The 25,061-nt window shown below is 42.3% G+C and overlaps 1 protein-coding gene and 1 non-coding gene across 2 annotated transcripts in view; one reads left to right on the plus strand and one right to left on the minus strand.

Annotated features, from left to right (window-relative positions):
- Positions 1 to 11,685: 11,685 nt before the first annotated feature.
- LOC114629231 lies at positions 11,686 to 11,748 on the minus strand. The gene has a single exon (XR_003712613.1). It is a non-coding gene; the product is annotated as a U7 small nuclear RNA (small nuclear RNA).
- A 2,074-nt stretch (positions 11,749 to 13,822) lies between these two features.
- Dcp2 (decapping mRNA 2) overlaps positions 13,823 to 25,061 on the plus strand; it is a 43,647-nt gene continuing 32,408 nt past the window's right edge. Inside the window, exon 1 of the mRNA XM_028777225.1 lies at positions 13,823 to 14,003. Coding sequence (XP_028633058.1) covers positions 13,951 to 14,003 — 53 coding nt within the window. The 5' untranslated portion in view covers positions 13,823 to 13,950. The remainder of the gene's footprint in view (positions 14,004 to 25,061) is intronic.

Genomic DNA, 25,061 nt, shown 5'->3' on the forward strand with positions numbered 1-25,061 from the left:
CTACTTGAGAGCTTAAGCTTCAGCCCAGGATTCAGAAACAAACCTGGGCAACAATGAGATTCAGTAAGTAAATAAATGTAGAAAGCCAAGGGTGTAGCTCTGTGATAAAGTACTTGCCTGGCATGCAGGTGACTCTGAGCCTGATCCTTGTAAACTTCTGAGTTTCTGAAACAAGGTTTTACTCTGTGATCCAGGAAGACTTGAACTAAGGACCTGCTTTCCCCAGCCATACATTTTCTTCTGATGTGTGTGTGTATGTGTGAGTGTGTGTGTGTGTGTGTGTGTGTGTGTATGCATGTATGTATTGCAGTTTAGCATGGCATGTGATTTGCTTTGGAATTTTGAGAAGCATTTTAGAAGACCATGGAGATTCTCTCTCTCGTTCAGCAATTGTAGGAACATAGAGGTATCCTAGCCACTCAGCCATCACAGAGAGGACAGTGGACTGTACATGTACAAAAAGTGATCTTATTTTGTGTTAGGTCACCATTTTGATAGTGCTTCCTAAAACAGCATAACACAAAGACCATCTAATGGCAATATATTATGTGTCCAATAAAGTGGATGAAATAGGCAGATATTGTTATATAGGGGATATAGCTATATATAAGATTATTATTATTTGTCCTTTTTTAACACTGTCTCTAGAGTAAGAAAATCAGAGATACTCTTTTGGCTCTTCCAGACTAAATTATTCAAATAAGACATAACAATTTAGGACTGAAGAGGTGACTCCGCAGTTGAGAGCATTGGCCGTTCTTGCAGAGGACTCGGGTTTGATTCCCAGAATCCACACGACAACTCACAATCTGGTGTAACTCCAGTGGCAAGGGGTCTGACACCCTGTTCTGACTTGAGTGGGCACCACACATGTAACCAGACACACATACATGCAAAACACCCAAACACATAAAATAAAAAGTAAACAACAACAAGATACGACAACCACTGCAATATACATCTTGGGTTGGCTCCTGAACCAGAACCAAAGGTAGTTTTCTTTTGCCATAAAATATATTAATGGGGTAATTAGTGAGCTTTTGAATAAATATATGGACTTATATCGCCACCGAATGTCTGTAGTACTAGAATTAAGTGGGAGTCTGAACCAAAGAGATGAGTTAGCAGTGTGTCTAATTTGGAAATGTAAAATGAAATGAGCACCCTCTGCTGGTAACAGAGTTTCTTTGACTCAGAAATGGGTTGAGTCTAGACAGGAGAGGCCTCTTCATGGAGTGGTGCTGTCCTGTACAGTTAGGCAATCCAAACTAATGACCTTGGCGGTCAGTGACTTGGGAAATATTTCTTGGGTTTGCTTGCTGTTACTAAGTATGAATTCTTCTAAAGAGTTCAATATGAGGTGTTATGTGACAGCCTTTCTTTCCACTTAAAAAGGCTATCAGTTAAGGGGAAACAGATTCAACAACAAAATCCACCCAGAGATTTTACATGAGTGTTACTAATTTAGCTGCTGAGACTTCATGCAGTCAACAAGAGGAAATTGGTCCAATGAGAACTGCTGTGGAGATTGGAGTTTTAGTTTTTAAATGGCATTGTACCTTTAAAAAAGTCTTTAAATGGTTGGAGGTTTTTTTCCTCCTGTTTTTTTCTTCCACATAAAAGCATATTCTTTAGTAGTAGCTTAGCACTTTCTTGCTTTGCATTTGCTCCGTTAACTGTTTTCTCTCTGTGCACACATCAATGCATTAAGGTAGATGAAGGAAAAAGTCTAGAGTCTTACAGTTCTTTTATGCAACATATATTTACAAATATACCTTAATTTAACACCGAGAGTCATGCAGAAGGAACAGCAAATGACTTTAGAACTCATGGAATGCAGCTCATGAATTACCACATCCACAAATTAGCCACAGCCTGAGGACTATGTGTCCTGAAGACTTGATGCTGTTATGGAGTTCTGCTCTGCCAGTTGCCCTCACAACCCTCTTAATCTAGGAATTATATGAAACCTCTAAGGAGGCTTCCAGTCCCTCACTGGACAGTATCTCTGGCACTCACAATAATAATGGTTGATCTCTTTCAGAGATTGCTGCTGGAGAAGATTAATGATTCAATCACCACCCTAGAAAAGAACTTACAGATGTAGATTGTCAGTAATGACTACTACCCTTCAAAAACATTTGGAAAAATAAAATTGTTAGTGAAGATGTTGAGATGTTTTTACTACTGGTTCTGATGTAGAAAATCTTAGGGAACATTATGAAGTTCAGAAAGACACACTCACACTAGTTAAGGTAGGGACATTTTAGGGGTCAGTGAACAAGAACAATGGCAGCAGTGGCTGATGTAACTCTCACTGTGGCTGGACTGATGCTGATTGATTTCTTATACCCATTTCTGCTCTCAACTTCCTGATATTAATAATTGCTGATGAGTAGATATGCATGGTAGATACGACTGATTTTTACATAAATGTTTAGATTTATGATTCTTTTAAGATTCTTACAAAATTACTTTTAAAGATAAACATTAAATAATTACTCCTTTCTTTATAACCACAAATTGCTGCCTGCCAGTAAGAGAAACTGGCTGAGAAAACTGCCTTGCTTGCTCACATTTTGTTAGTCTATAATAAGTTTCTTTGTTACAAATATGCATGGGGTTTTGGAAATAATTTGTTTTCTTTACCTGTACTACGTAGTTATTCCTTGTAAAGGTGTTGGAGAACTCACTGTTTTTTTCATAGTCATTCACTAGAAGAAAGTTAGAATGCAATCACATTGTAATTTCATACTACTTGAAAGATTTTCCTGGGATATATATGATGGAAGAAAGAATAAAGTATAAAGGTTGAAGCACCTATCAACTATGTATATGTGTAAGGTGTGTGTGTGGTGAGTTAGAGCATTGTTCCTTACAACCATCAACTATATGTGCATAAAGTTCATGTGAATGGGGCTGGAACAGTGTTCCTTCCACCCATCATTTATGTGTATGTATATATGTAAAGCTTGTCTAGGTGTATGTTAGAGCTTGCTCCATCCAGTAATTGTATGTTTTTATGTATGTATGTATGTATGTATGTATGTATGTATGTATGTGTGTATGAAATGCTTGGAGCCTGCTTCCTATAGATTTGCTCTAACTAGTCTATGCATGAATGTATATATGTCTGATTGTAGGTTTATTTGCATGTATGTATGCATGTATGTAAGTATTTATGTACGTATGCATGTGTATATATTTGTGCATATGAAGTTATTGGACTCTGCCTTTTGTTTCATCCACTCAGTGTGTGTGTGTGTGTGTGTGAATTTTCTTTCTTTCTCTTTCTCACAGTCTCCAAGGAATTAAAAGAGTTTATAGTTTTTCCGTTGGCCATAGTGAGTGCCAGCCCCAGTAAATTTTGTTCCCTCAGAAAAAAAATCTAAAAAATTAGAGCAGCTTCTCTAATTGTTGGCTGACTTTGGCAGCAGCCCCTTTAGGTATCTGGACCCATCTCTGTCTGTGACTCTAAGCACTGATCCCCAAGTGCTGTCTGCCTTGGTTTACCCACCACATGAATGCTAAAGCTGGTTGTTGGCAATTTTTTTTAAGTTCAGCTGTTACCTTTATTTATTTTTTATTGGATATTTTATTTATTTACATTTCAGATGCCATCCCCTTTCCCCATTTCCCCTCCCTAGAAACCCCCTATCCCATCCCCCCTCCTCCCTTTTGCTTTTGTACAATTTTAATTACATCCAAGTATTAAGGTCAGTTCTAGGTTGAGGAACTAGAATTACAATAGATGCAAATAGTCAAAGAACAAGCAAGACAGTAAACAAAATTCCGTGAACACTCTCATGATCACGGTTTCTAAGGGCTTATCAGGATGATCAAAATATCTGAGCCATGTTCTTTGTCCTAGCCCAAAGTCATTTTCATGTCTGAAGCCCACTTCTTTGTTCTAGAAGTGCATTGCTTTTGATAATGCATATTCCATGACAGGTAAGGAAGGCATTCTTGGCAGAATGACCCAAGACAGGCTCAGTCTTGTTTATGAAATAAAAAAGGGGGAGAGGCAGAGAGCTTTTGTGGCTGCTTGACAAGAATCTGATATGGGCCAAGGACAAGGAAATGGGCTGCTTGGCAGGGATATGACATTGGCCAAGGACAAGGAAGTAGGCTTCAGGCAGGAATCTGACATTAGGCTAGAACAAAGAAGTAATTTCAGGCAGGAATCTAAATCTTAGGTCATTGGCAATTTAATATGGGTATTTGTTTTATATTTTAGTATACTGAGTTCTAGGGATCGACACCAGGAACTTTCATGTGCTAGGCAAACATTCTACAACAGAGCAACAAACATACACAGTGTTTTATGTTCTCAATTTATATGTTACATTTATGTTGTAGTTCAAATATGGAGTGTCTCTCTAAAGGCCATTCTGCTAAAGACTTGATCTCCAGATTGGCACTTCTAGGAAATACAAGAATTTCTAAGAAGTGCAGTATATTAGGAGGTCTTATGATCATTAGGGAAATGCCCTCAATGAGATTATGGAAGCCTAGTAGCTAGACAAAGCTAGAATTCAGTTTTTCTAAACTCACAGCAGTAATTTGGTTAAAAGGAGAATGACAAGCAAAAATCATTAATGCCTGTGCAGTAGTTTCTAGCAAATTTTTCTTTTAATATATACATAACTCACAATAAAATATCTCAAAATTTAAAATATGTCGCTTAACCATTTAAATAGTTATTTTGGGTTTTTTTTTATGTATGTGCATGTGAATGTATGTACAGGTGCCTGCAGAGGCCAAAGAGGCACCCGATTATCTAGAGCTGCAGTTATAGGCAGTTGTGAGCTGATCGACGTGAGTTCTGGAAAGAAAACTATGGTCTTCTGCAAGAGTAGCAAAAGCTCTTAACCATTTAATGTGTAGAGGCCTTTTAATTTTTATAAGCTTAATTCTGATCCCAGTGTCCCTTGTAGTTATAAAGATTAAATAGTGTATTTTATAACTATAAAGGTTTTCATCCATCCAATTTTAATACCCAAACTAATATTATAATTTAAGAGCCCCAGCATCCCCTTTCTCTCAAAATCAAGTTTCAATTTATTGGTACTTATCAATCCAAGGACCATGAAGAATGAGCTAGGGGTAACGCTTTGGGTTTTGGACATTATAGTTCAGATTACTGTCTATTGTGCACAGTCCAGCTCTTAGAGACCTGTGGGTGAGAAGGCTGGGCACAGATGTGAATAGACAGAAAAATGCCTAGCAAGATGCTTGACAATAAACATCTCTAAAAAATTTAAGTTGAAGCAGCTAGGTTTAGCACTGTGTTAAAATTAGGGACTTACTTGTACCTAAAATGATACGTTACAGAAAAAAATGTAGAAAGACTTCCTTCACTGCTCCAGCAGGGAGCTAGTAAGATCTTTGTTCCTATACCACTACTCCACAAGGATCAACGTCAGTTTACTTTATACCACTGTTTCACTGCTAAGTCTGCTGAAACTAGATTTAAAGTCCAAATAGGACAACTAATTAAAAATAACCACTCAGGCACCTCCTTGGTCAATGCAAAGATGGTCAGTACAAATAAAATGTGCATACAAGAAAGGTCTCACCTCTACCTTTACTATTCTCTAGGCTCTATTGACCAATTTCCTATTGGCAGCATCCAAATTCCTGAAGGCTTTTTTTTTTTCCACCCGAGCACATCTTGTTATGTGGCAAGGAGGACACAGTCTAGGAGCAACCCTCTATGAATGACTGATGATGGAGTTTTGTGTATAAAATCCGCATGTTTCAGTTACTTTTCTATTACTGTGAAAATATGACCAAGGCAATTTATGAAACAAAGAGTTTATTGGGCTTACAGTTTTACAGGGTTGTGGCAAAATTTTCCCTGTACAATCTATTTAAATATTAGTGCAGCAGGAGGCCTGTGATTGGACAGGGAAAAGGGAGGTAGAACTAAGAGTTGTGGGGTGGGGGTGGGGATGAGCTCAAGGGGAAGTAGCCAAGATGGAGGTGAATGGACAGGATGATTCAGAACCATCATGGCTTTAAATAGCCACAAGTAGATATGATATCATAAAGGATAGAATAATTGAAATAACTTGTATAATCTAGGTGGGCAGCTTGTATTATTATCAATTGACCCTGAATTTACTGTGTGGGCATCTTATGAATTAAGAATTTATTGATATATAAATGTGACTGGTTATTTATAAGCTTCAAGAGTGTTGTTTGACTGGGTTACTGGAATGTGGGACCGCGTATCAGGGGGATTATGGCTGAGAGGGTGGCACTGAGGCAGCGAACCAGACTGTGATCATAATTGCTGCATTGGTGCTAGCTGTGTAGGCAGCGAAGTTGGTGGGTAGAGTGTAACAAGGATCAAGCCTGAGAACTTGGCATTCTTTTTTAATATTTCCCACAACAGAGGGTGAGTCCCTAACCATCATGGTGGAGAGCATGGCATCAGGCAGAAAGTCATAATGCTAGGGCAGTAATCAAGAGCTTACACGTTGAGACAACAACCACAAAGCATAAAGCTCAAAGACAACCTCCAGTGACATACCTGCTCCACCAAAGCCACACCTCCTAATCCTTCCCTAAGAGTTCCACCAACTGAAGACCAGGCATTAAAATATATGAACCCTTGTACAAGGGTCCATTTTCATTCAGACTATATATCTCATCTTCTTCTGGGGATTAACTCTGAAGTATGTTTTACACTGGTCTCCAGAATTCATCAGTAAAAGTTTAGGTTCATTAACTCCCAATCACCCTCAACATCTTCTTGATAATAAACCCTTAATGTCATTATTATCATCCTTGACTAATCTCCTTATTGTAGCAGAATTTTAGCAGAATCATTGTGTCTGGCATGAATGTGGAGTGATGGCACCTAAGCTTTGAAGTATTCTTTTGTCAGTAATTGTTATCTGAGATTTTATGGGGTTATTCTTTTGAAGGATTCGAAGAGTCTTTGCATAACTTAGTCTCAACAAGCCTGACAAACCAGGAAGTCTTGTACAGCTGAGAACTTCTTTTTTTTTTTTTTCTTTTTTTTTTTTTATTGAAAAGTTTGTTATTTATTTTAAAACTACACATTGAAATTAACCAGGTACAAAGACTTCAATTATCATCTTAAGCACAGATGTAAATAAATCTAACACATAGAGAAGAGAAGCAGGAGATGAGGTAAACCAATGGACTGTGGATTTAGCCTACTGAATGCCAACAGTTACTGTGGCTTCTTAGTGTGTGAGGGAAACAAATAGGAAGATATGTGTGTAGTGAAGGTTAGCTGCAAGAACAGGCATGCTGAAGAGGGACCTGGTGATGCTGATTTAAAGTGACCTAAATTGATGCCAGTCCTAGCCAGGCATTTGTAGAGATGGAGAGTCCCATGACAAAAGATGCAGCAGGATTGTCTGACTAAATATGGGGATAGGTAAAGGCTTTTGGACAAATGTCACACAAGTGCCTTGCAGGTTTCTCTTAGGAATTATCTAACCATTTCCCCCAAGGGACTCTCATGTGGGTGAAAGGAGGGTGAGAGCCCTGTCTTAGGCCATGTAGGCTGCACCCACTCCCAGCACCACGCACTCCTTTTCGGCTGCATTGGGTGGGCCCCTGGGAAGTGGACCTACAATAATCCCGTCATTGGGCTAACTCACAGCCATCCTAGTCTCTTGTAAATGTTCAATTTACCAACCATTTGTCAGTTTGGGGTGTAATATTGTCATAAAGGAAGGCTCCCCAATGTTAGCGGCCATATCAAGAGTGGCCTTGGTTTAGGAAAAAGCCAATTTTTGTTGTGGTGATCAAGAGGCCAAGCTCTCTAGCGAGAGAAATGAGGGCAAAGCCAGGCATACCAGGAACCCTTCTGGAGGGTGTGGAAGTCTAGGGGTCGACCGTAGGGGGAGGCAGGGGAGCTGACAGCTGTGTCAGTCTCCTGCGGAGTCACTTCTGGATCCTCTGCAATTTTCTGCTGATGGTAATGAACTTCAACTGCCTTCTTGATGGCAGCATCAACCTGGTTCCGTGGACGACAGGTCACGGGCGATGATCTCTGTCTTGCTCAATCTTGATGTCGTGCGCACATCCTCTCAATGAGGGTCTGTCCGGATGGGTCCGTGCCTCGAGCCCCACGTCTGGGTGCCACTTGGCCCGACCGACGGGTCCTGGTTATTCGTGGGGCCGAGGAGGACTGGAACTTGCTATTCTTCAGAAGATATGGTACACTGCTTGAGTTATGGTCTCCCTGCTATTCTTCAGATGATATGGTACACTGCTTTGAGTCTATCTGCAGTTGCCAAGCAGGATCTTGCAGTTGCCCAGCTTCAGGGGACCTTGTGCAGGTGGGAAAAGGTAGGGGGTGAGGGTAAGGGCGAGGCTCCTGGCTTCTGGTCCATCTGGGTTAGAACTTCTAATAGCAGGCATCACGGGTGATTCAATTTTACCTGGAAAGAAAAAAGAAGGGGATTCTCAGGGAGATTTCTCTTCCCTGGATGTAAATTGTTAATCATCGTATTTATGATTGGGCCTGGCTTTGTGAGGGTATCTATTTTTTCCATTAATATTTGTGGTAGCCGGTTCAGCTGAGAACTTCTAAGGTGATGAGATGTTCAAGTCAACCTGTAGATCAGATAAGTTTGAGTATGGGGAAAATTACTTGCTAAAGATGCCTTTTTGTGTAACAATAAAAATGACTTCTGTGTAACAATGAAAAGAATTTCTAGGAGCTTCTAAGAGCCAAGCATGGTCGTGCACGCTTTTAATCCCAATACTCAGGGCACCAAGACAGGTAGATAGATCAAGGCCAGCCTGGACTACAAGGTGAGTTCCAGAACAGCTAGGCTACACAGAGAAACACCTCTTGAAACAAACAAACAAACAGCAAGCTTCTAGGAAGCTGCCAGGGTTCAGTCCCTGAGAGACAGATGCCCTGCTGCTGAGAAGCTTAAATTCATCCTTCAATGGCTGTCTTTTCTTTAATCAATTTTCCAGTATAACTCAGAACACCAACACCTTCTTATGTTATATGTTTTCTAGGATTGCTTTCTTCATGCTACTTGAACTTATCTCTTCTTCCAAGGTCCATTTCTTATGAAATCTGAGACTCCCCTACAAAAGGACTGGACAAAGAGAATGGAATACTCTAGCCTGTGTTTCCCTCCATTATTCCAAGAATGCTTTGAACCAGGAATTTTTGTCCTTGGGAAATTTGTTCTGCCAGAAGGAATAAGATGCTTTGAAAATCTTTCTACTCTCTGATTGCTCTAGGCTATATTTTGCTGTTAAATAGGCAAATGGATGGAACTAGAAAATATTATCCTGAGTGAAGTAACCTAGACAAAAAAAGAACACAAATGATATATACTCACTGATAAGTGAATATTATCCTAAAAGCTCAGAATACCCACAATACAACTCACAGACCATATGAAGCCTAAAAAGAAGGAAGACCAAAGTGTGGATACTTCAATCCTACTTAGAAGGGGGAACAAAATAATCATGGTAGAGGGAGGGAGGAACCTGGGAGGAAGAGAACGGGGGGAGAAAAAAAAGGGAGCAAGATCAGGTATGGGAAGAGAAGTACAGAGAGGTCAGGAAATTGAACAGAAATATGTAGTGGTGGGGGATAGGGAACTGTGGGTAGCCACTAGAAAGTCTGAGATGCTAGGGCAGCAAGATGTTCCCAGGACCCAATGGGGATGACATTAGCCAAAATACCCAACAAAGGGAAGATAGAATCTGTAGAGACCATCTAGTAGATAGGCAATGCCCCAGTTTAGGATGGGGCCACCCACCCATCTCAAATATTATAACCAAAAATTGTTCCTATCTAAAGGAAGTACAGAGACAAAAGTTGGAGCAGAGACTGAAGGAAAGGCCATTCAGCGACCACCTCACCTAGGGATCCATTCCACCTGCAGACACCAAACCCAGACACTATTGCTGATGCCAAGAAGCAGGAACCTGGTATATCTGTCCCCTGAGAGGCTTTGCCAGCACCTGACCTATACAGATGTAGATACAGCCAACCATCAGACTGAGCCCAGGCCCCCCAATGGAAGAGTTAGGAGAAGGACTGGAGGAGCTGAAAGGGATTGCAACCCCATAGGAAGAGCAAGAATATCAACTAACCTGACCACTCAGAGCTCTCAGGGGCTAAGTCACCTACCAAAAAGTATACATGGAGGGACCTATGGCTCCAGCTACATATGTAGCAGAGAATTGCCTTATCTGGCATCAATGGGAGGGGAGGCCCTTGGTCCTGTGGAGGCTTGATATCCCCAGTGTAAGGGAATGCTAGAGTGGTGAGATAGAAATGGTGGGGCACCCTCACAGAGGCAAAGGGGAGGGGGATGGGATGGGGGGGTTGGAAGGGAAACTGGGAAGGGGGACAACATTTGAAATATAAATAAATAAAATAACCAAAGAAAGGAAAAGAAAAGAAAGAAAAACAAAAGAAAAGGAAAGAAGCTATTGACAATATACAGCTGCAGAGGGGATAGAAAATAGGATTTCTTCAGGAATATTGCCCATGAACAACTACATGTGCTCTAATTCATGTACATACAAATGGAGTCCATGATGTAGGGGGAGAGCAAGAGAGGTTGTATAAGAAACGGAGGGTAGTAACTGGAATAGACAGAATGGGAAGTAGAATTTGGTAAAATTCTCAATAAAAATTATCAACAAAATAAAAGTCAAGAGCCATCTAGATCAATCTATTAGAAAACAATTCCCATTGTGCTACAAACTTTTTAGCACTAGACTCTGGCTTTCCTCTTAAGTGTGAAAATGGTCAAGGGCATATAGTTGCTGGAGACCAATTTAACATTAAAGGCAGTTGAACAGGATAATAAAATAGGAAGAAGAAAAACCTTGAAATATGTTACTTATTTTCTCTGAGGGATGAGAAAATATTACATCTATGAAAGGAAAACATAGCATCACAAGGGGCACAAGAACAACAAACATGAAGTTTAGAAAGGCAAAGACCCTGAAAATACCAGAAGACAGATTTTATAGATTTTCTAAAAAAGGGGCAAAAATATAAAGTCAGAAAACTGTAGAGTAAAAGAGATGTCTGCAAGTGTTTTTACACCTTGAGCCAGGAAGAAGGGATACCACCCATCCACAGCTGATGAGGCTGATGAAGGGATGATCCAAAGCTGAAAAATAGTAACCTGGTTCTATTGAATAAAATAAAACAAAATGTATGCAAGCTTCTTGGGCCTAGAAAGGATGTAGAAGTACTAATTAGGTAGCTCTTACAGGTGTGCTGATAAATTATGCAAAACTAGAAAGTGGATGAAACAAAAGTTAAGAGGAAAAATGGAAATTAAGTGGTAAAACAAACTGAACTTGTGACAGAGGAGGTTATGGTGGGTAACGGTGGGACTTGGGGAAGGAGGGGTCTGATGTAAGAGGAAGTGCTAAAGACCAGCCTCAGCTTGAAGAGATGGTCCTGGGGAAGAGGTGTTTGGGAGTGGCCAAAGAAAGGACTCAAAGTCAGTGATGAGTGCAAGCTGACAACTCTGTAGTCTGCTTGAGATGGCCCTCTAGATAGCTCTTTGCTAGAGACAGCTAACTACTTGGGATAACTCTTTATATAGCTTTCTAGATAGCTCACTAGATAGCTCTTGGGTTTTCTGACTTCCTACTAGAAAAATTCTAAAAGAGCTATATTAGCTCTTTAGGTAAATCCTGGGTTTTTTTTAACAAAATCAGAAAACCCACCAGAAAAATTCTAAAAGAGCTATATTAGCTTTCCAAGCAGCTCTCTCTAGGTAGCTCTCTCTTGCAAACCAAAGACTAGTCTTTTATTTTCATATAAATTCAGTCATTTAATCAAGATTCCTTTTTGAGTATTCCATGAATCAGTATTTTATGACCTTAGACCCTTGATTCTTAGAAAAGGACAGCAACCACTTGTTGTTTTTTGGTTTTTTTGTTTGTTTGTTTGCATAGCAAATGAACTCAAAACATTTGCCTGTCTTTGTAAGCACAAACAATGAGTTTAGCTGGATAGGATCTTGCCCTGAGATCATCATTCTTTAAATCTCGTTTTCTCCTTCATTAATATCTTTCTGACAAGCTGGCTCATTAGTACAGTTGCCTCTGTTCTTTTAGGTCCATGAAGCCCCTCATATATATAATTCATATTGCATCCTTATAGTTTGCATAGTTGAGAAATCCTTTAAAGGATTTCACTTACAGCTCTTACACTGATTTATGGATTCTTGAACTCATGTTTTCAGAGTTCTTTCCCACAGCCTTAAGAGCTGTCCTGAAGGTCTCAGCATCATAGAGACACATTCTCACTTCCCAAAATCATGGAGTCATCAACCTTGGCAGAGAGGACATTCTCTCACGAAAGAAGAAACATAAAGAAAAATATGTACATTATTATACAAAAAGCCTTATGCCTAGCAACCGTCAACACTTATGAAGGCTCACACCCTGTTGGCTTTGCTCCAGGGGCAAGAACCCTGTCATATTGTTCCTTCCATGGCCATGCAGGATAGGGCAAGGAAGAACAGATAGATTCAGTTTCTCCATATTTCCAGAATGAATTAGACTCTTCTTAGCACCGTGAGCAATGAATGAGAAGCAGGCAGGTAGAAGTGGTGAGTTTGGATGTAGGAATTGGAATAGGGATCACAAATTTAATCAGTCTTTTCTGAACTCTTTTTTGGTGTCAAATAGAGGGATGAAGTTCTTGTCTTCACATTACAGACCTTGCTAGGGTCGGAGCCTGGGCCTACAGCAGCACTAATGAGATAACAAGCCACTTGTCCTCAACAGGCTAATTAGAGAGACAAGCAACAGTGGAGAAGGGAAGCAGAGGAGGGTGATGTTTTCAGTGTGTGTACACTGAGAAGAGGACAAATAAAGTGGTCCAGTAAAACCATCCCCTCAGTTTACTTTTTGAGTTCTGACGTGAGATTTAGATTTAAATACTTGAAGACAAGAGGTATGCACGACCAAGTAGCCCTGGTCAAGATGTGTCTCTGCTCAACACTCACCCATCCTTGTCTCAGCACCAATCTATTCTGCAAAAAGTGGCCCCATTAGCTTGCTTTTAGAAGCTCAAAAACGCAGGACAGTAGTCGTGCCTTTAATCAGAGGGAGCAGAGGCAGGTGGATCTCTTTGTTAGAGGACAGCCTGGTCTACAGAGCAAGTTTCAGGACCTCGAAAACAAACAAACAAACAAACAAACACAAACAAACAAAGCATCGGTAGTGGGGCAGGCCTGTAATGCCAACAATCATAAGGTTAAGGACTGTGAGTACAGGCCAGCCTAGACTATGTGGCGAGACCCTGTCTACCAACAAGAATGGGATTTACATTTCTTCAGGGAGATTGGCATTTGGTCTAGAGGTAATGAAATCTGGTGGTGAGCCTGTGTGCAGAATACTTGGACAGCAACTGTGGATAACTCCTTCTGTTTAATAAATGCCCTGTGCTTGCGGGGGGCCGGGGGGGGGGGGAAGGTGCCTGTTCAGTCACTTACTACCATTAGGTTAGAGCCACTGTGACAAAGCGTGAAATGCTGGGGTGTGTGTACGGAAGAGAAGTATCCTAGAATAGGAGCTCAAAACTTCCCACTAGTATAGTAGAAAGCGCACAGGACACGCAGGCGCAAAAACAGCCCTCGTGCACTCAGTCAAAGGCGGCGGGAAGTTGGTCTTATGAGCAGGAACTGAGCAGCATGAAGACCGATTGGAGCCCACGAACCAATAAACAAACGTCTCATTGGCGAAGCGCGCGCAGGCGCGAGTCCCCCAGCTTTACATTGGGCCTTTCACGCAGAGGGGGCGTGACTCCAGGGCTCCGCCCCTCGCCTCGGCCCAGCCTCGGGGGTCCGGGCAGAGGGTTCCAGTGTCCGCGGGCTCGCACCTCTGTGTTTCTCTACGGTGCCGGCTGCGTGGAGCCGGGATGCGCTGCGCCTGCTGCGGGTCCTCACTATGGAGACCAAACGCCTGGAGATCCCCGGCAGCGTCCTGGATGATCTCTGCAGGTACTAGCGGTTCACCTTCGCCTCCGCGTTCCCTCAGCCTAGGGGCGGCCCCGATCTCCGTTCTCCCTCCCTCTCTCCTCGGTTCCTCTTTGCTACTCAACCTCGGTTCTCCCTACCTATTCCCGGGTTCCACTATGCACCCCAGCCTCGGCTTTCCACCAGTCCTGGGTCTCAGCACCGAGCCCGGGCCTCGGGTCGCCCTCCCTGTCCCCGGGCCCCTCTTTCCGCCCTGGCCTTGATTCTCCATTCCCGAGTACCGCTTTGCGTCCTCGGCCTCAGGGCTCGTGCATTGTCGGGTCCCGTTTTGCGCCCGTTCCCAGCTCTTTCCCCTTCCCCGAGTCCTTTGCGACCCCGGCCTCTAGTCTTCCCCATCTCTGGGTCTGGGCCTCTCTCTCTTCCCCGGTCCCTGGTCTTTTGGAGTCCCGGCCTCGGCTCTGCATATCCCTTAGTCCCGCTTTCCCGCCCCGTGCTCGCTGGTGTCCTACGCCCATTCAGTTCCCTAAGTCTTTCAGTTTCTGTTTCTCTTACTCCTCCACCGTGGAGCACTGGAATACCTCATTTCCACTAAAGCTATTCTGCTTTTCCCTGCAAGTGACGCCTCTTCGCCCAAACCTGAATTCCCTAGTGGATTTCTGACCAATTCCTTCTTTGAAGTGTGTGGGGCTTTTTAAATTTTGTTTTGCCCTGCCTCTAGCTTTAACCTGTGGCTTTCTACCTCCTCCCTTCGCCTTTTCTCCACGTAGGTAGAATCCACTGTTTTAATTTCAGTTATATGATCCAGGTACCTGGGTCTACACAGGGAGCAATTTTCAAGCTTAAGCTTTCTTATCTACATGTTCGCCCGTGCCATTTTCTGTAAAGAATTAATTATTCTTTCCAGAATTTCCCCAGATTTATCTTTGGGGGCGAGAGGAAAAAAATCCAAGAGTTCCTTCCCTTTAATATCTTGATTCTTCCACTTGTACGGAAATGTTCACCCATGGGTCTTCACAGGAGTAAATTTCTGCGTTCTTGTCAACAGTGATTGCAGGCAGCCAAAAACATGTTCATGATACTTCCTTCTTTGTCGAAGTTCCTGGTACATTGTTAGGAAGTCCCTGCTAGTGCACTTGGACTGTGACATATTAAGATTGTGAATACTGATTCTGTATTCACTTCTAGTCACTGATCTCTGGGCTTACAAATGAAACACAGTGGTTGTGCCACATTCAAGCTGTTTGTTTTTTTTATTTTTTAAATACTTACTTTATTTCTAATTATTGGAGGCAGGGGACGTGTGTGTAGTAGGTATCTGCTCAGGCCAAAAGAGGGTGTCTGATACCTGAAATTAGAGTCCCTGGAAGTGGGTGCTGAGAAATAAACCTGAGTGTTTTTCTAGAGCCCCAGGCACTCTTGAGTCATTTTTAGGAACAAAGTATGCTTGAGAAGTTTTAACTGGTGTTCCTCTCAGGTGTGTTGAAACATTTGGTGCACTTGGATAAACAGAGACGAGGATTAATTTATACAGGGACACATCCTAATTTTGAAAATCTAGATTTGAAATCTTCCTTTCCTCTACACCATATGAGTGTCATGAAAAGTCGAGTCACGATCTTTAACCTTAATGTCTCATGTACACACAGAGTGCACACATAGGCTAATTGTATAGTTAATAAGCTCTTAGGCCTTTGTTCTCCCAGCACTGGCGTGGTAATTTGCTGCTGTCCATAACTCCAGTTTAAGGGTATCTGATTTCTTTTTCTGAACGTTGTGGGCACCAGGCGTGCACATGGTACACATGATACATTCATGCAAGCAAAACCACTTATATGCATAATTTTTAAGTCTATTAAAAAAAGATTTCTAGTTGTAATTCTTTGGGGTTGAGAGGAATACACTTTTGACATGTGGTAGATTCACATGAATCTATAAAAGCTACACGGAATTTATTTTCTGTATTCCCAAATTTGATAAGACAATAACTTAATGCATATATTTGGATTGGTCACTAGAAGAATTTGAGTGTAAAGTGGGACTGCAGGGCTGTAATGTTCATTTTGTTTATGTTTCCCAGTTTTTTTATTTGTTTCCACAGATGCAAGTTTTACAATTAGAAAAAAGTCAACAGTTTGGGAAAGTGAGTGACTAGTGTGGGTTAATAAAGATGAAAGTTAAAAGAGGGAAAAAGATCAGATGACTTTCCACTTTTTTACAGGCATCTGGAACTAGTGTTTTTAGGAGTTTTCAGGCTAGTCTCTGTTTCTTGGGATTTCATCATTTGAAGAAGTGATGTCAGCTGTTGATTGTAGCATGGCTCTGTTGACAGAATAATTACATCCTATTGTGCAGACAGCATGTTAAGCGACTAATAAGTGTTGAAGTGGTTGGTTCCAGTAAATGGTTAAGCTGCTTCCTTACATTACACCTTAATGTACACTGATGTTTTTAGCAGAGTGTGATATGTTCTGCTGGTAGGGCTAGATGCTTGATAAACTAGTTACTAAACCATTCATACTACTGTTGGTAAAAGTAACAGTTTTCAAGTTGGTATGTGTCTTGATTGATTTGTTTGTAGTTTATTTGTTTTAAAACATTCAAGCGATTAGAGGAATGGTTGCTTACCACTGTGCACATGTGGACAGCTCTGTGAAGTTGCTGCTGTCTTTTCACCTTTACATGGGTTCCTGCAGTCTAACTCAGGTCCCTAGGCTTACTGTCTCCCCAGCCCTCCAGTAGATTTTATTGTACTGTTAGATTCTGGTTCTTTTTTTTTCCCCACCCCTTCCCTTCTCCCTCACACTCCAGCCCTGCTAGCTCCAGCCCCACAGGTTTTTTGTTTTGTTTTGTTTTGTTTTAATTTATTATATGTAAGTACACTGTAGCTGTCTTCAGACACCTTATAAGAGGGCATCAGATCTCATTACAGATGGTTGTGAGCCACCATGTGGTTGCTGGGAATTGAACTTACGACCTCCGGAAGAGCAGTCAGTGCTCTTAACCACTGAGCCATCTCACCAGCCCCGTAGATTTTGATTCTCTAGTACAGTGCTTCTCAACCTTCCTAATGCCACAGCCCTTCAACACAGTTCCTCGTGTTGTGGTAACTCCCAACAGTAAATTATCTTGTTCTACTTCATAAGTGTAATTTTGCTACTCTTAAGAGTCATAATGTGAACATCTGTTATGTGACCCCAAAGGGGTTTCGACCCACAGGCTGAGAACTGCTGCCTGGCACATCTACATCTACCCCTGTAAATGTGTCCACAATTGGAGTTTCCTCGAATCCCTCTGCCCCATCCCACTTGTGTCTTGGGTATATCTAAACCTCAATTGTGGTATGTGCTCAGAGGACTCTATGCAAAAGGTGTGAGGCTAAGATAGTTTTCAGTCCAAAACAGGCACAGATTTTTCTTTTCTGGAAGAAAATTATACTACAGAAACAAAAATTGAATACACAGGTTCTTAGAGGAATCCCCCACCCCCACCCCAAAGGGAATCAGAATTCTTTGGTAATAGTTATCCTTGGGTGTGATATCTAGGTGGGTACTTGGATATTTTAGTATCTTATTGAGTAGTAGACAAAAGGTTTTAAAATAGGGTATCCTGTGCTGGGCTGAGATAGAGTGTCCTGTGTGCTCGGCTGACCTCCCACTTCATGGCATAGGGTGTCATGTGTGCTAAGTTGGCTAATAATGGCGCTTGTATTTCCTTCCTGCTTCTTCCGCCTCATTGACATATGTGCTACCCTGCCTTATTTATTCCGTAGTAAGTTTTAAAGCACTAGTTGTCTTTCTTATGACTGGCCATCTGGGATAAGGTGCCATAGGTCTTTACAAGTCAGACTCCAGATGCTTTTATAAGACCGTTACAAGCCAGGTTCCAAGTAGTCAACAACTGACTGTTAAAAGGTGGGAGATTTTATATATATATATATGTATATGTATATGTATATGTATATGTATATGTGTATATATATAATATATATTATATATTATATATTTTTATGTATAATATTAATATATACATATTGTTAAGAGTGCATGTCTGAGAGATCTACATGATTTCTTTTTCCCCCCCTTCCTTTCTCCCTCTTTCTCCAGCCCCCTCTCGCTGTGGTTCTGCTCACTCTCGCCCAAAGGTTTGCTTTTTTTTTTTTTTTTTATTGTATGTAAGTACACTGTAGCTGTCTTCAGACACCCATATGAGGGCATCAGATCTCATTATGGATGGTTGTGAGCCACCATGTGGTTGCTGGGAATTGAACTCATGATCTCTGGAAGAGCAATAGTCAGTGCTCTTAACCGCTGAGCCATCTCACCAGCCCTACATGATTTCTTAGAATTGAGGATGTTTTGTTTTCTCTAAGAGGAGGATGACATTGTCTGATGTACAAGTGGCCTGGGAAGGGAGCCCTTTCTCATGGCGGGTGGGTGGCCTTAATGTAATGAGAGCCTAGCTCTAGAGGCCTCCATCCAATGAGACTGTGAGAGAGCTGTGGGTGTGAAAGCACAGTAGCATTTGTTGCTTCTCAGCAGTGAGAGCGTTAGGGGTGATAGGTCCAGGGCTTTCTGGAGATGATGTAGGGAAGGTAGCTGTGTGTATGGGTTGGAAGTAGGGGTTCTTTATGAGAACAGTTCATAAAGATAGCTAGCCATAAGGCAAAAGTGGGCTATGGAAGGCCTGGAGCGATGGCTCAGTTAAGAACACTTGTTGCCCTTCCAGAAGACCCAGGTTAAATTCTCAGTACCCACATGGCCACTAACAACTATTTGAAACTTGAGTTCCAGGTAATCCTATGCCATCTCCTGTGAGCACTGCATGAATGTGCACAGGCATACGTTGACCGTACAGAAAACTGCCAGATTCCGGAGTTCATTGCCTAACCCACCAGTAAGAGACTCTGTATCAAGAAATAAGGTGGAAAGCTGGGTGTGGTGGTGCACATCTTTAATCCAAGCATTTGGGAGGCAGAGGACAGCCAGAGTTACATACGGAGTCCCCAACTCACAGCAAAACAGAAAGAAAGAAGGTGACACTTGATGTCAACCTCTGCCCTGCACACACACCTGTGCACATCACGTGTATACAGAGTCATAAGATAGCTTTGAGAAGGTAGGTAAGAAGTTTTATGATAGCGATTATGAAGATGAGAGGGGAAAACATGCCCAGTAGGATAGCCCAGTGATGTTGTTTGAAATATATGGTGACCTTTGGTCCAGAATGGTCTAAAAAGTCTTCCTGTGGGAACATGCTGAAGATGACTGTCCTACACTGGGTTGGGTCTAAGAAAATGTTAAGGGAATGAGAGGAGAAAGCTTGTAATTCAGGATTCAGAGTCTTGTAAAACAGGATTCAGAAAGATGAGAGGATGGATCCTGGCTACTCATCAGGGTCTGGAAGTAATCGAAGCTCCAAGTTTACCAGGGTCTGTCCAAAAGAGAAGACAGAGCTCTCCAAAGGGCTCCTGGTATTTGGCAGTTTGTGAGCTTGGGAGTGGGGAGGCCAGATGGTAGTAGGCTCTGTTGCTTGACTGCAGTTGGACACATGAGCAGGACTTCATAAAATCCAGTCTACACAGGTTCCAGTGAGCTTTTACCCTATGAAAAGGGTTTAAATTAAACTAATTTTCCATGTTAATGTGAGGCAGGAGCCTCCTTTGGTTCTGTACATATCCTTGTGGCCTCCATTGCCTGTGTCATAGCATACTCAGACAGTATGAGCTCGTAGGTCTGGCTTAAGCCCTACTTGGCAGGAGTTTTAAGGGGCAGAAGTGGATTTGACAGTAATGTGGCATCTAAGAAGTGTGCACTAAGACTGTTAGTCTCCAGTGGGAGTTTAGTGAGAGATCTCTTAGGAGTTGGAGTAGCCCTTCCAGTCTTCCCAGCAGACGGAGGGAGGATGGCAGAGGCCCTGGAGGGAAACTTAACTTTAAGTTCTATTCACAAAGAAGTGAACATGAAAGACAGGCCAGGCTACTACCAGACTATAGTGATCTAGGAAGCCAGAGCAAGGAATGATGTGTTCCCTGAGGACAGTGGTTACCTCTGAGGCCCCTTAATTTTAATGAGGAATGCCTCCATCCCTCCATGATGGCACACAATAGAAGTAATGAGTTCTTCACCTGGAGGCATGTGAGTGAGACTCTTGCTATTCTTGCCCCACAGAGTTCCTCTGTGCTGGGTAAGCAATAGAAGGGAGTAAGGCAGATGATTCTCAAGATTGGCCTGACAACAGGTAGGAGCAGCTTTAGAAATGAACATCAAAGCCTCAAGAATGTGCCTGTTGGGAGAGACTCGGAGTTTGGAGCGACTTTGGCTTCCAGTGTGTGACTTGATGAAATGTTAAGGCCCTTCCATTGGGAAGATTCAGGAAACTGGTTTATTTTCTGGGCTTTGAAACCATCCCTCTGGGTGGTCATGAAACCTTGGTCTAAAAATGCCTTTGGGTCTTGTAATGGGTATATTGTGGGCGTGGGATTGGGAACTAAGGCAGCCAGGAATGGAATGGAAGTCCAGTCTGCCTATTGATCTGTTTGGGTGCTATCTTGAGACATGTCAGAATGACTTTTTTTTTTCATGGGACTTGTCATGAATAGTAGCTACCTAGGTTGGAAGCTAGGAGGCTTCTAGTAGAACCAAAAATTTCACAGGATATGTTTTTGTTATTTTTCTGTTGCTATGATAAAATACCTTGTTTTTTCTTATAATTCCTAGAAGAAATTAGGTTTCTTTGGTTTACTGTTCCACAGGGGTATTCGTTTATGATAGAGTGGAGGAGGCAGGTGGTAGGCAGTTGAGAGAGCTAACTAGAAATGACACAACTCTTTTAAACTATCTGAACCTGTCCCCACTGACATACTTCTTCCAGCAAGGTTACACCAAATCTCCATAAACTGTGCTAACAAAGACCAACTATTAAATATCTGAGCCCATGGAGGATGTTTTCTTTCAAACCACCACAGCACATTGAACCATCACATTTAGGGCAGTGAGTAGTTCATTTCCCTTCAGATTGCTGTTTGTCCCTGTTCTTGTGTGGAGAGCATAAGCTAAATTATGTAAATATTGTCATTCCTACTCCTGCTGGAAACCCTGGTGAGAGCAATTAGTTCTGCCTTTGAGGCTAATGTGGATTTACCCAGAGGGCTCCTGTGACTTATGCTTTCCTGAGGCTTACTGTCACAAACCCTGAAGATCTGTGTCCCACTATCTGAACCAGGTAACCTCTGGTTGGGCACATGGAGAAAAAACCGTATGGATCAGGTCCAGCACCACAGGTGGGGTCTTATCTCCACACACTATTGCTCCAGAGAGAACTGCAAAATTTAAAGTTTAGCAGGGTCTTGTCATCTGCTCTGAGACATTAAAGAGTCTGGAACTTGTTTGCTCTGTTACATGAGACCTAGTGCAGGGTCAATAGGAACTGAAAGTTTAACTCCAGGATCTTCCAGTGATAACATGGAAAAAACTCTCTCTCTGTCCAGGGCTTAGAGGCTTTCCACCAAGAGCCACAGTTATCAGTGCACCAAAGCAGGGGCATTCTCCCATGCTCCCAGATGTAATGACTTGAAAAACAACTGGACTCTTGAAGTGCCCCCAAATTCACAGCACTGAGTTAACTCTTGTACATGGAAGAAAGGATTTTAGTGAGAATATAAAGAGCCAGTGTTGGGGTAAGTGTTCAGGAGGTCTAGGACCCACATCATTTCAGAGAGCCCATCTTATGGCTCCTTTTCTGGTCTCCTCTAAGTCTCATAGTGAGGTCTAGCTATTAGTCTGAACTGAACATTGCAGAATTCTTCAAAATTGTGCCAAACCTAAAAAGGTCTTTAATAGTTTTGTGAATGAAGTCCCCAAAAATGAGATCCTTGTGGAACTAGAAAGGTTCCTTGTGCATGAGTGGTCTTAATTCCTAGAAGCTGCACCTCTTACAGGGAAGATTGGAACCTGCTGAGAAACCTTATAGCTACAGAAGGCCAGTTTTTGACGAATCAGACACTGTGTTTTGCTCTCACGTGAGTATGTCAGGGCTACAGATGAGTTGATCATCTTTGGAAGGACAGTCAGATCTTTGGCTAGGGACTCTCCAAAAGGTGGGGGCCATCCTTAAAGCTCTAGTATGCTGCCAAAGAATCTGACACGAAGAGGTCCTGAGATTTGGAGGTACCCAAGAACTTATTCTGGGAATACAAACAAGACTTTCGTTGGGTCATTGTCTGGAGAGCATTGTCTGGAAGAGGAAGTAAGGATTGGAAACTGGTGTAGATTAAGAGCACAGTCACCATTTGTGGCCCTCCGACTGTTCTGTGGTGGCCGTCTGGCTTTACTGCAGAAATAGAAGTGTTATGAGGAGCATTATATGGGTGCAGTGGTCCAGGAGCCAGGAATTTATCCCCAAGGTGCTATAAGCTTTTCTGCACTTCACACACTAAATGACCTTAGGGCCTTCAAGAGTTAGGGCCATTGTGATATGAGTGGCTATTATTGAGTGTATAGGAATAGACATATTCCTGACGTGGGAGGGAACGTGTTGGTTGAGGTAGGGTCTTCAGTTATACAGCTCTCAAAGTTTCCCTGTTACTTCAGCCTTTGAAGGCCGTGTCTAATGAAGTGAAAAGAGGAGTGGCCCTGGTCTAGTTTATATATAGAGAGAATTCTGTGTCAGAAGAGCCTCTGGAGTCTCAAGCCTTAATTGAACCAGAATTTAGACATGATGTCTCTACCGAGGAGAAAGTGGGTTAGGCCCAGAAAGCATGAAGTGAAACCGTGTGTTTCTCATACAGTTATGTGAGCAGACTACTTGGGGCTTCCCATCAGTACCAGTAAAGATACTGGAGACCAGAAGATTGAATCAGGAAAGGTGCTCAGTGCAGGAAACTCACTTCTGTATCCATATGGGATGTAACTGTGGTCTAACATTTAAGGCTACTTATTATGACTCAGAATACACGAGAGCCTGTGTAGCCTCAGGACCCATTCAGTCTTCAAAAGAGGGAGAACACTTCCTGAATTGGGTTCCTCATACTCCAGTAACAAAGTCCGAGGCTTTTTGTCCTTTCACTGGTTTAACTGTAGTGGAGCATGAGGTCTTTGGATGGAAGCTGGGCTTCTACAATGAGGAAGAGAGGGATATTCTCAATTCCCATGGTTTTCCACTTTGCCAGTTAGATATGGCTCCAGGAAAAACTTACACCTCAGCAGCTTTTAACATTCCTAGCTGAAATGCCCTGTCTGAGCACAGCAGTAGCAGGAAAGAGTCCTTTTCCTGAAGCTGTTAGTTCTCTTATATGGCGGCTAGATGAGGTTCTAGGATTCTGTGAGAATGGCAGGAAATGTGGAGTTGCTTGTTGTCCACTGAGTTTGCTGCTTATCTCTGTGTGCCTCCCAATTTGACCTTTCTGGCTCTCAAAGTTTCCCAGTCATTTCAGCCTTTGGAGGCCCTATCTAATAAAGTGAAAAGAGAAGTCAGGCCCTGGTCTAGCATGAAGCTCTTGTCAGGTATCCAGAGAGCCTTGACATGTAAGATGTACAGCCAGCATGGTTTGGCCTCCTACTCAAAGGTCCAGATGTCTGCATGGTTTCAGCCAACCTAGAATACCAGAGAGCACTAGTCTCAGGAGCTTCTTGTGTTGACTTGCACAGTCTGTGGTAGTTAACAATTGTGATAACTGCCATTTTCATTCTCTGATAATCTCTTGGTGACTCATTACTCTAATTTTCCTACATCAGTAGCTTCATCTGATTAATGGGCCTCCATATCAGATACAGCAAAGGAAGAGAAAGGCTCTTCAGTTCAAGTACTTATTAAAGTCCAGGTATGAGACTTGGTGTGTGTAACATGTGGTTGTAATGATGTAGATGTCTTGCCAGATTAGGTCAGAAGCCACTGAACAGTGTCTCTAATGAAGCACCAGGGTAAAGGAGCATCCTGGCTAACCAGGCCTAATTCACATTGTATTGGGGACAAGTCAGACATCGGAAAGAGAGCATGTACCCAGATGATGGCAAGATTCCCATTAGCCAGCCACCTTGTAAAGAGAGAAATGTTCTCTGAGGGATTGGGGATGTCTTCTAGTTAAGTTCTCTGCATGAGGCTTCTAAGCAAACATGAGGTTGTATGTGGGTAAGGAGGAGTCGTTGGAAAGAGCACAGCAGTGGAGAGGAAGGGGTAGATGGAGCAGGGAGAGTGAGCAGGGGCTTGCATGCTAAGGAGAAGTCACTAATGGTACTCTAATTTGATTTTTGTTACTGTGAGAAAACTGTCAAATGGGAAGAAAGGTTTATTTTGCTTACAGTGCAGTTACAGTCCATCATTTTGGGGAAGCTGAGGCAAGAACTCAGCCAACTTATCACATCAGCAGTCAAGAGCAAAAAGAATGAATACAGCCTTGCTTGCTTTTTCTCAGTCTGCTTTCTTCACTCTTACCTAGTTCAGGGCCCAGCCTAGGGAATATTGCCACTTGTAGTGGGCTGGGCTAGTTAATAATCAAAGCATTCTCCCACAGACATGTTTACAGGCCAACTTGATCTAGATATTTCATCAGTTGAAGCTTTTTTCCCTGGTGGTTCTAGGTTGTCATGTTGACAGTTAAAACCAGCTATTGCAGCTGTTGTACAGTGTTGCAGTAAATCTCCAACCCCAATAAGCCTGTTAAAAAAACCACACAACTCAGTTATAATATTTATAAGCTACATGTGTAGATTGGACAGATATACCACTACACTACTCTATTCCCCAGCTCTTGCTGCTTGTGGCTTCTCCAGGCCACGTGGTGGTTCTGCTCCATCTTTCTTCAACCTCTTCCTCTGTTTTCTTCTCTCTCTCTCTCTCTCTCTCTCTCTCTCTCTCTCTCTCTTTTTTTTTTCCTCTCTCTCTCAAACCTCCAGCCCCATCTGTCCCTTCCACTGCCCAATCACAGGCTGTAGTCTTTATTTGATCTGTTAACATGAAGAAAAGATTCTTGGTGAAATCACCTGAGTGTGTGATCCACTCCTCATAGGGGCAAACCCTCTTGAGGAAGCAGAATTAGCATCATAATAAAAATAGCACCAGGACAATCCACAGCAGTACAGAGCTGAG

Source organism: Grammomys surdaster, unplaced genomic scaffold (genome assembly GCF_004785775.1).
Source record: "Grammomys surdaster isolate TR1022 unplaced genomic scaffold, NIH_TR_1.0 278, whole genome shotgun sequence".
NCBI classification, from domain to species: domain Eukaryota; kingdom Metazoa; phylum Chordata; class Mammalia; order Rodentia; family Muridae; genus Grammomys; species Grammomys surdaster.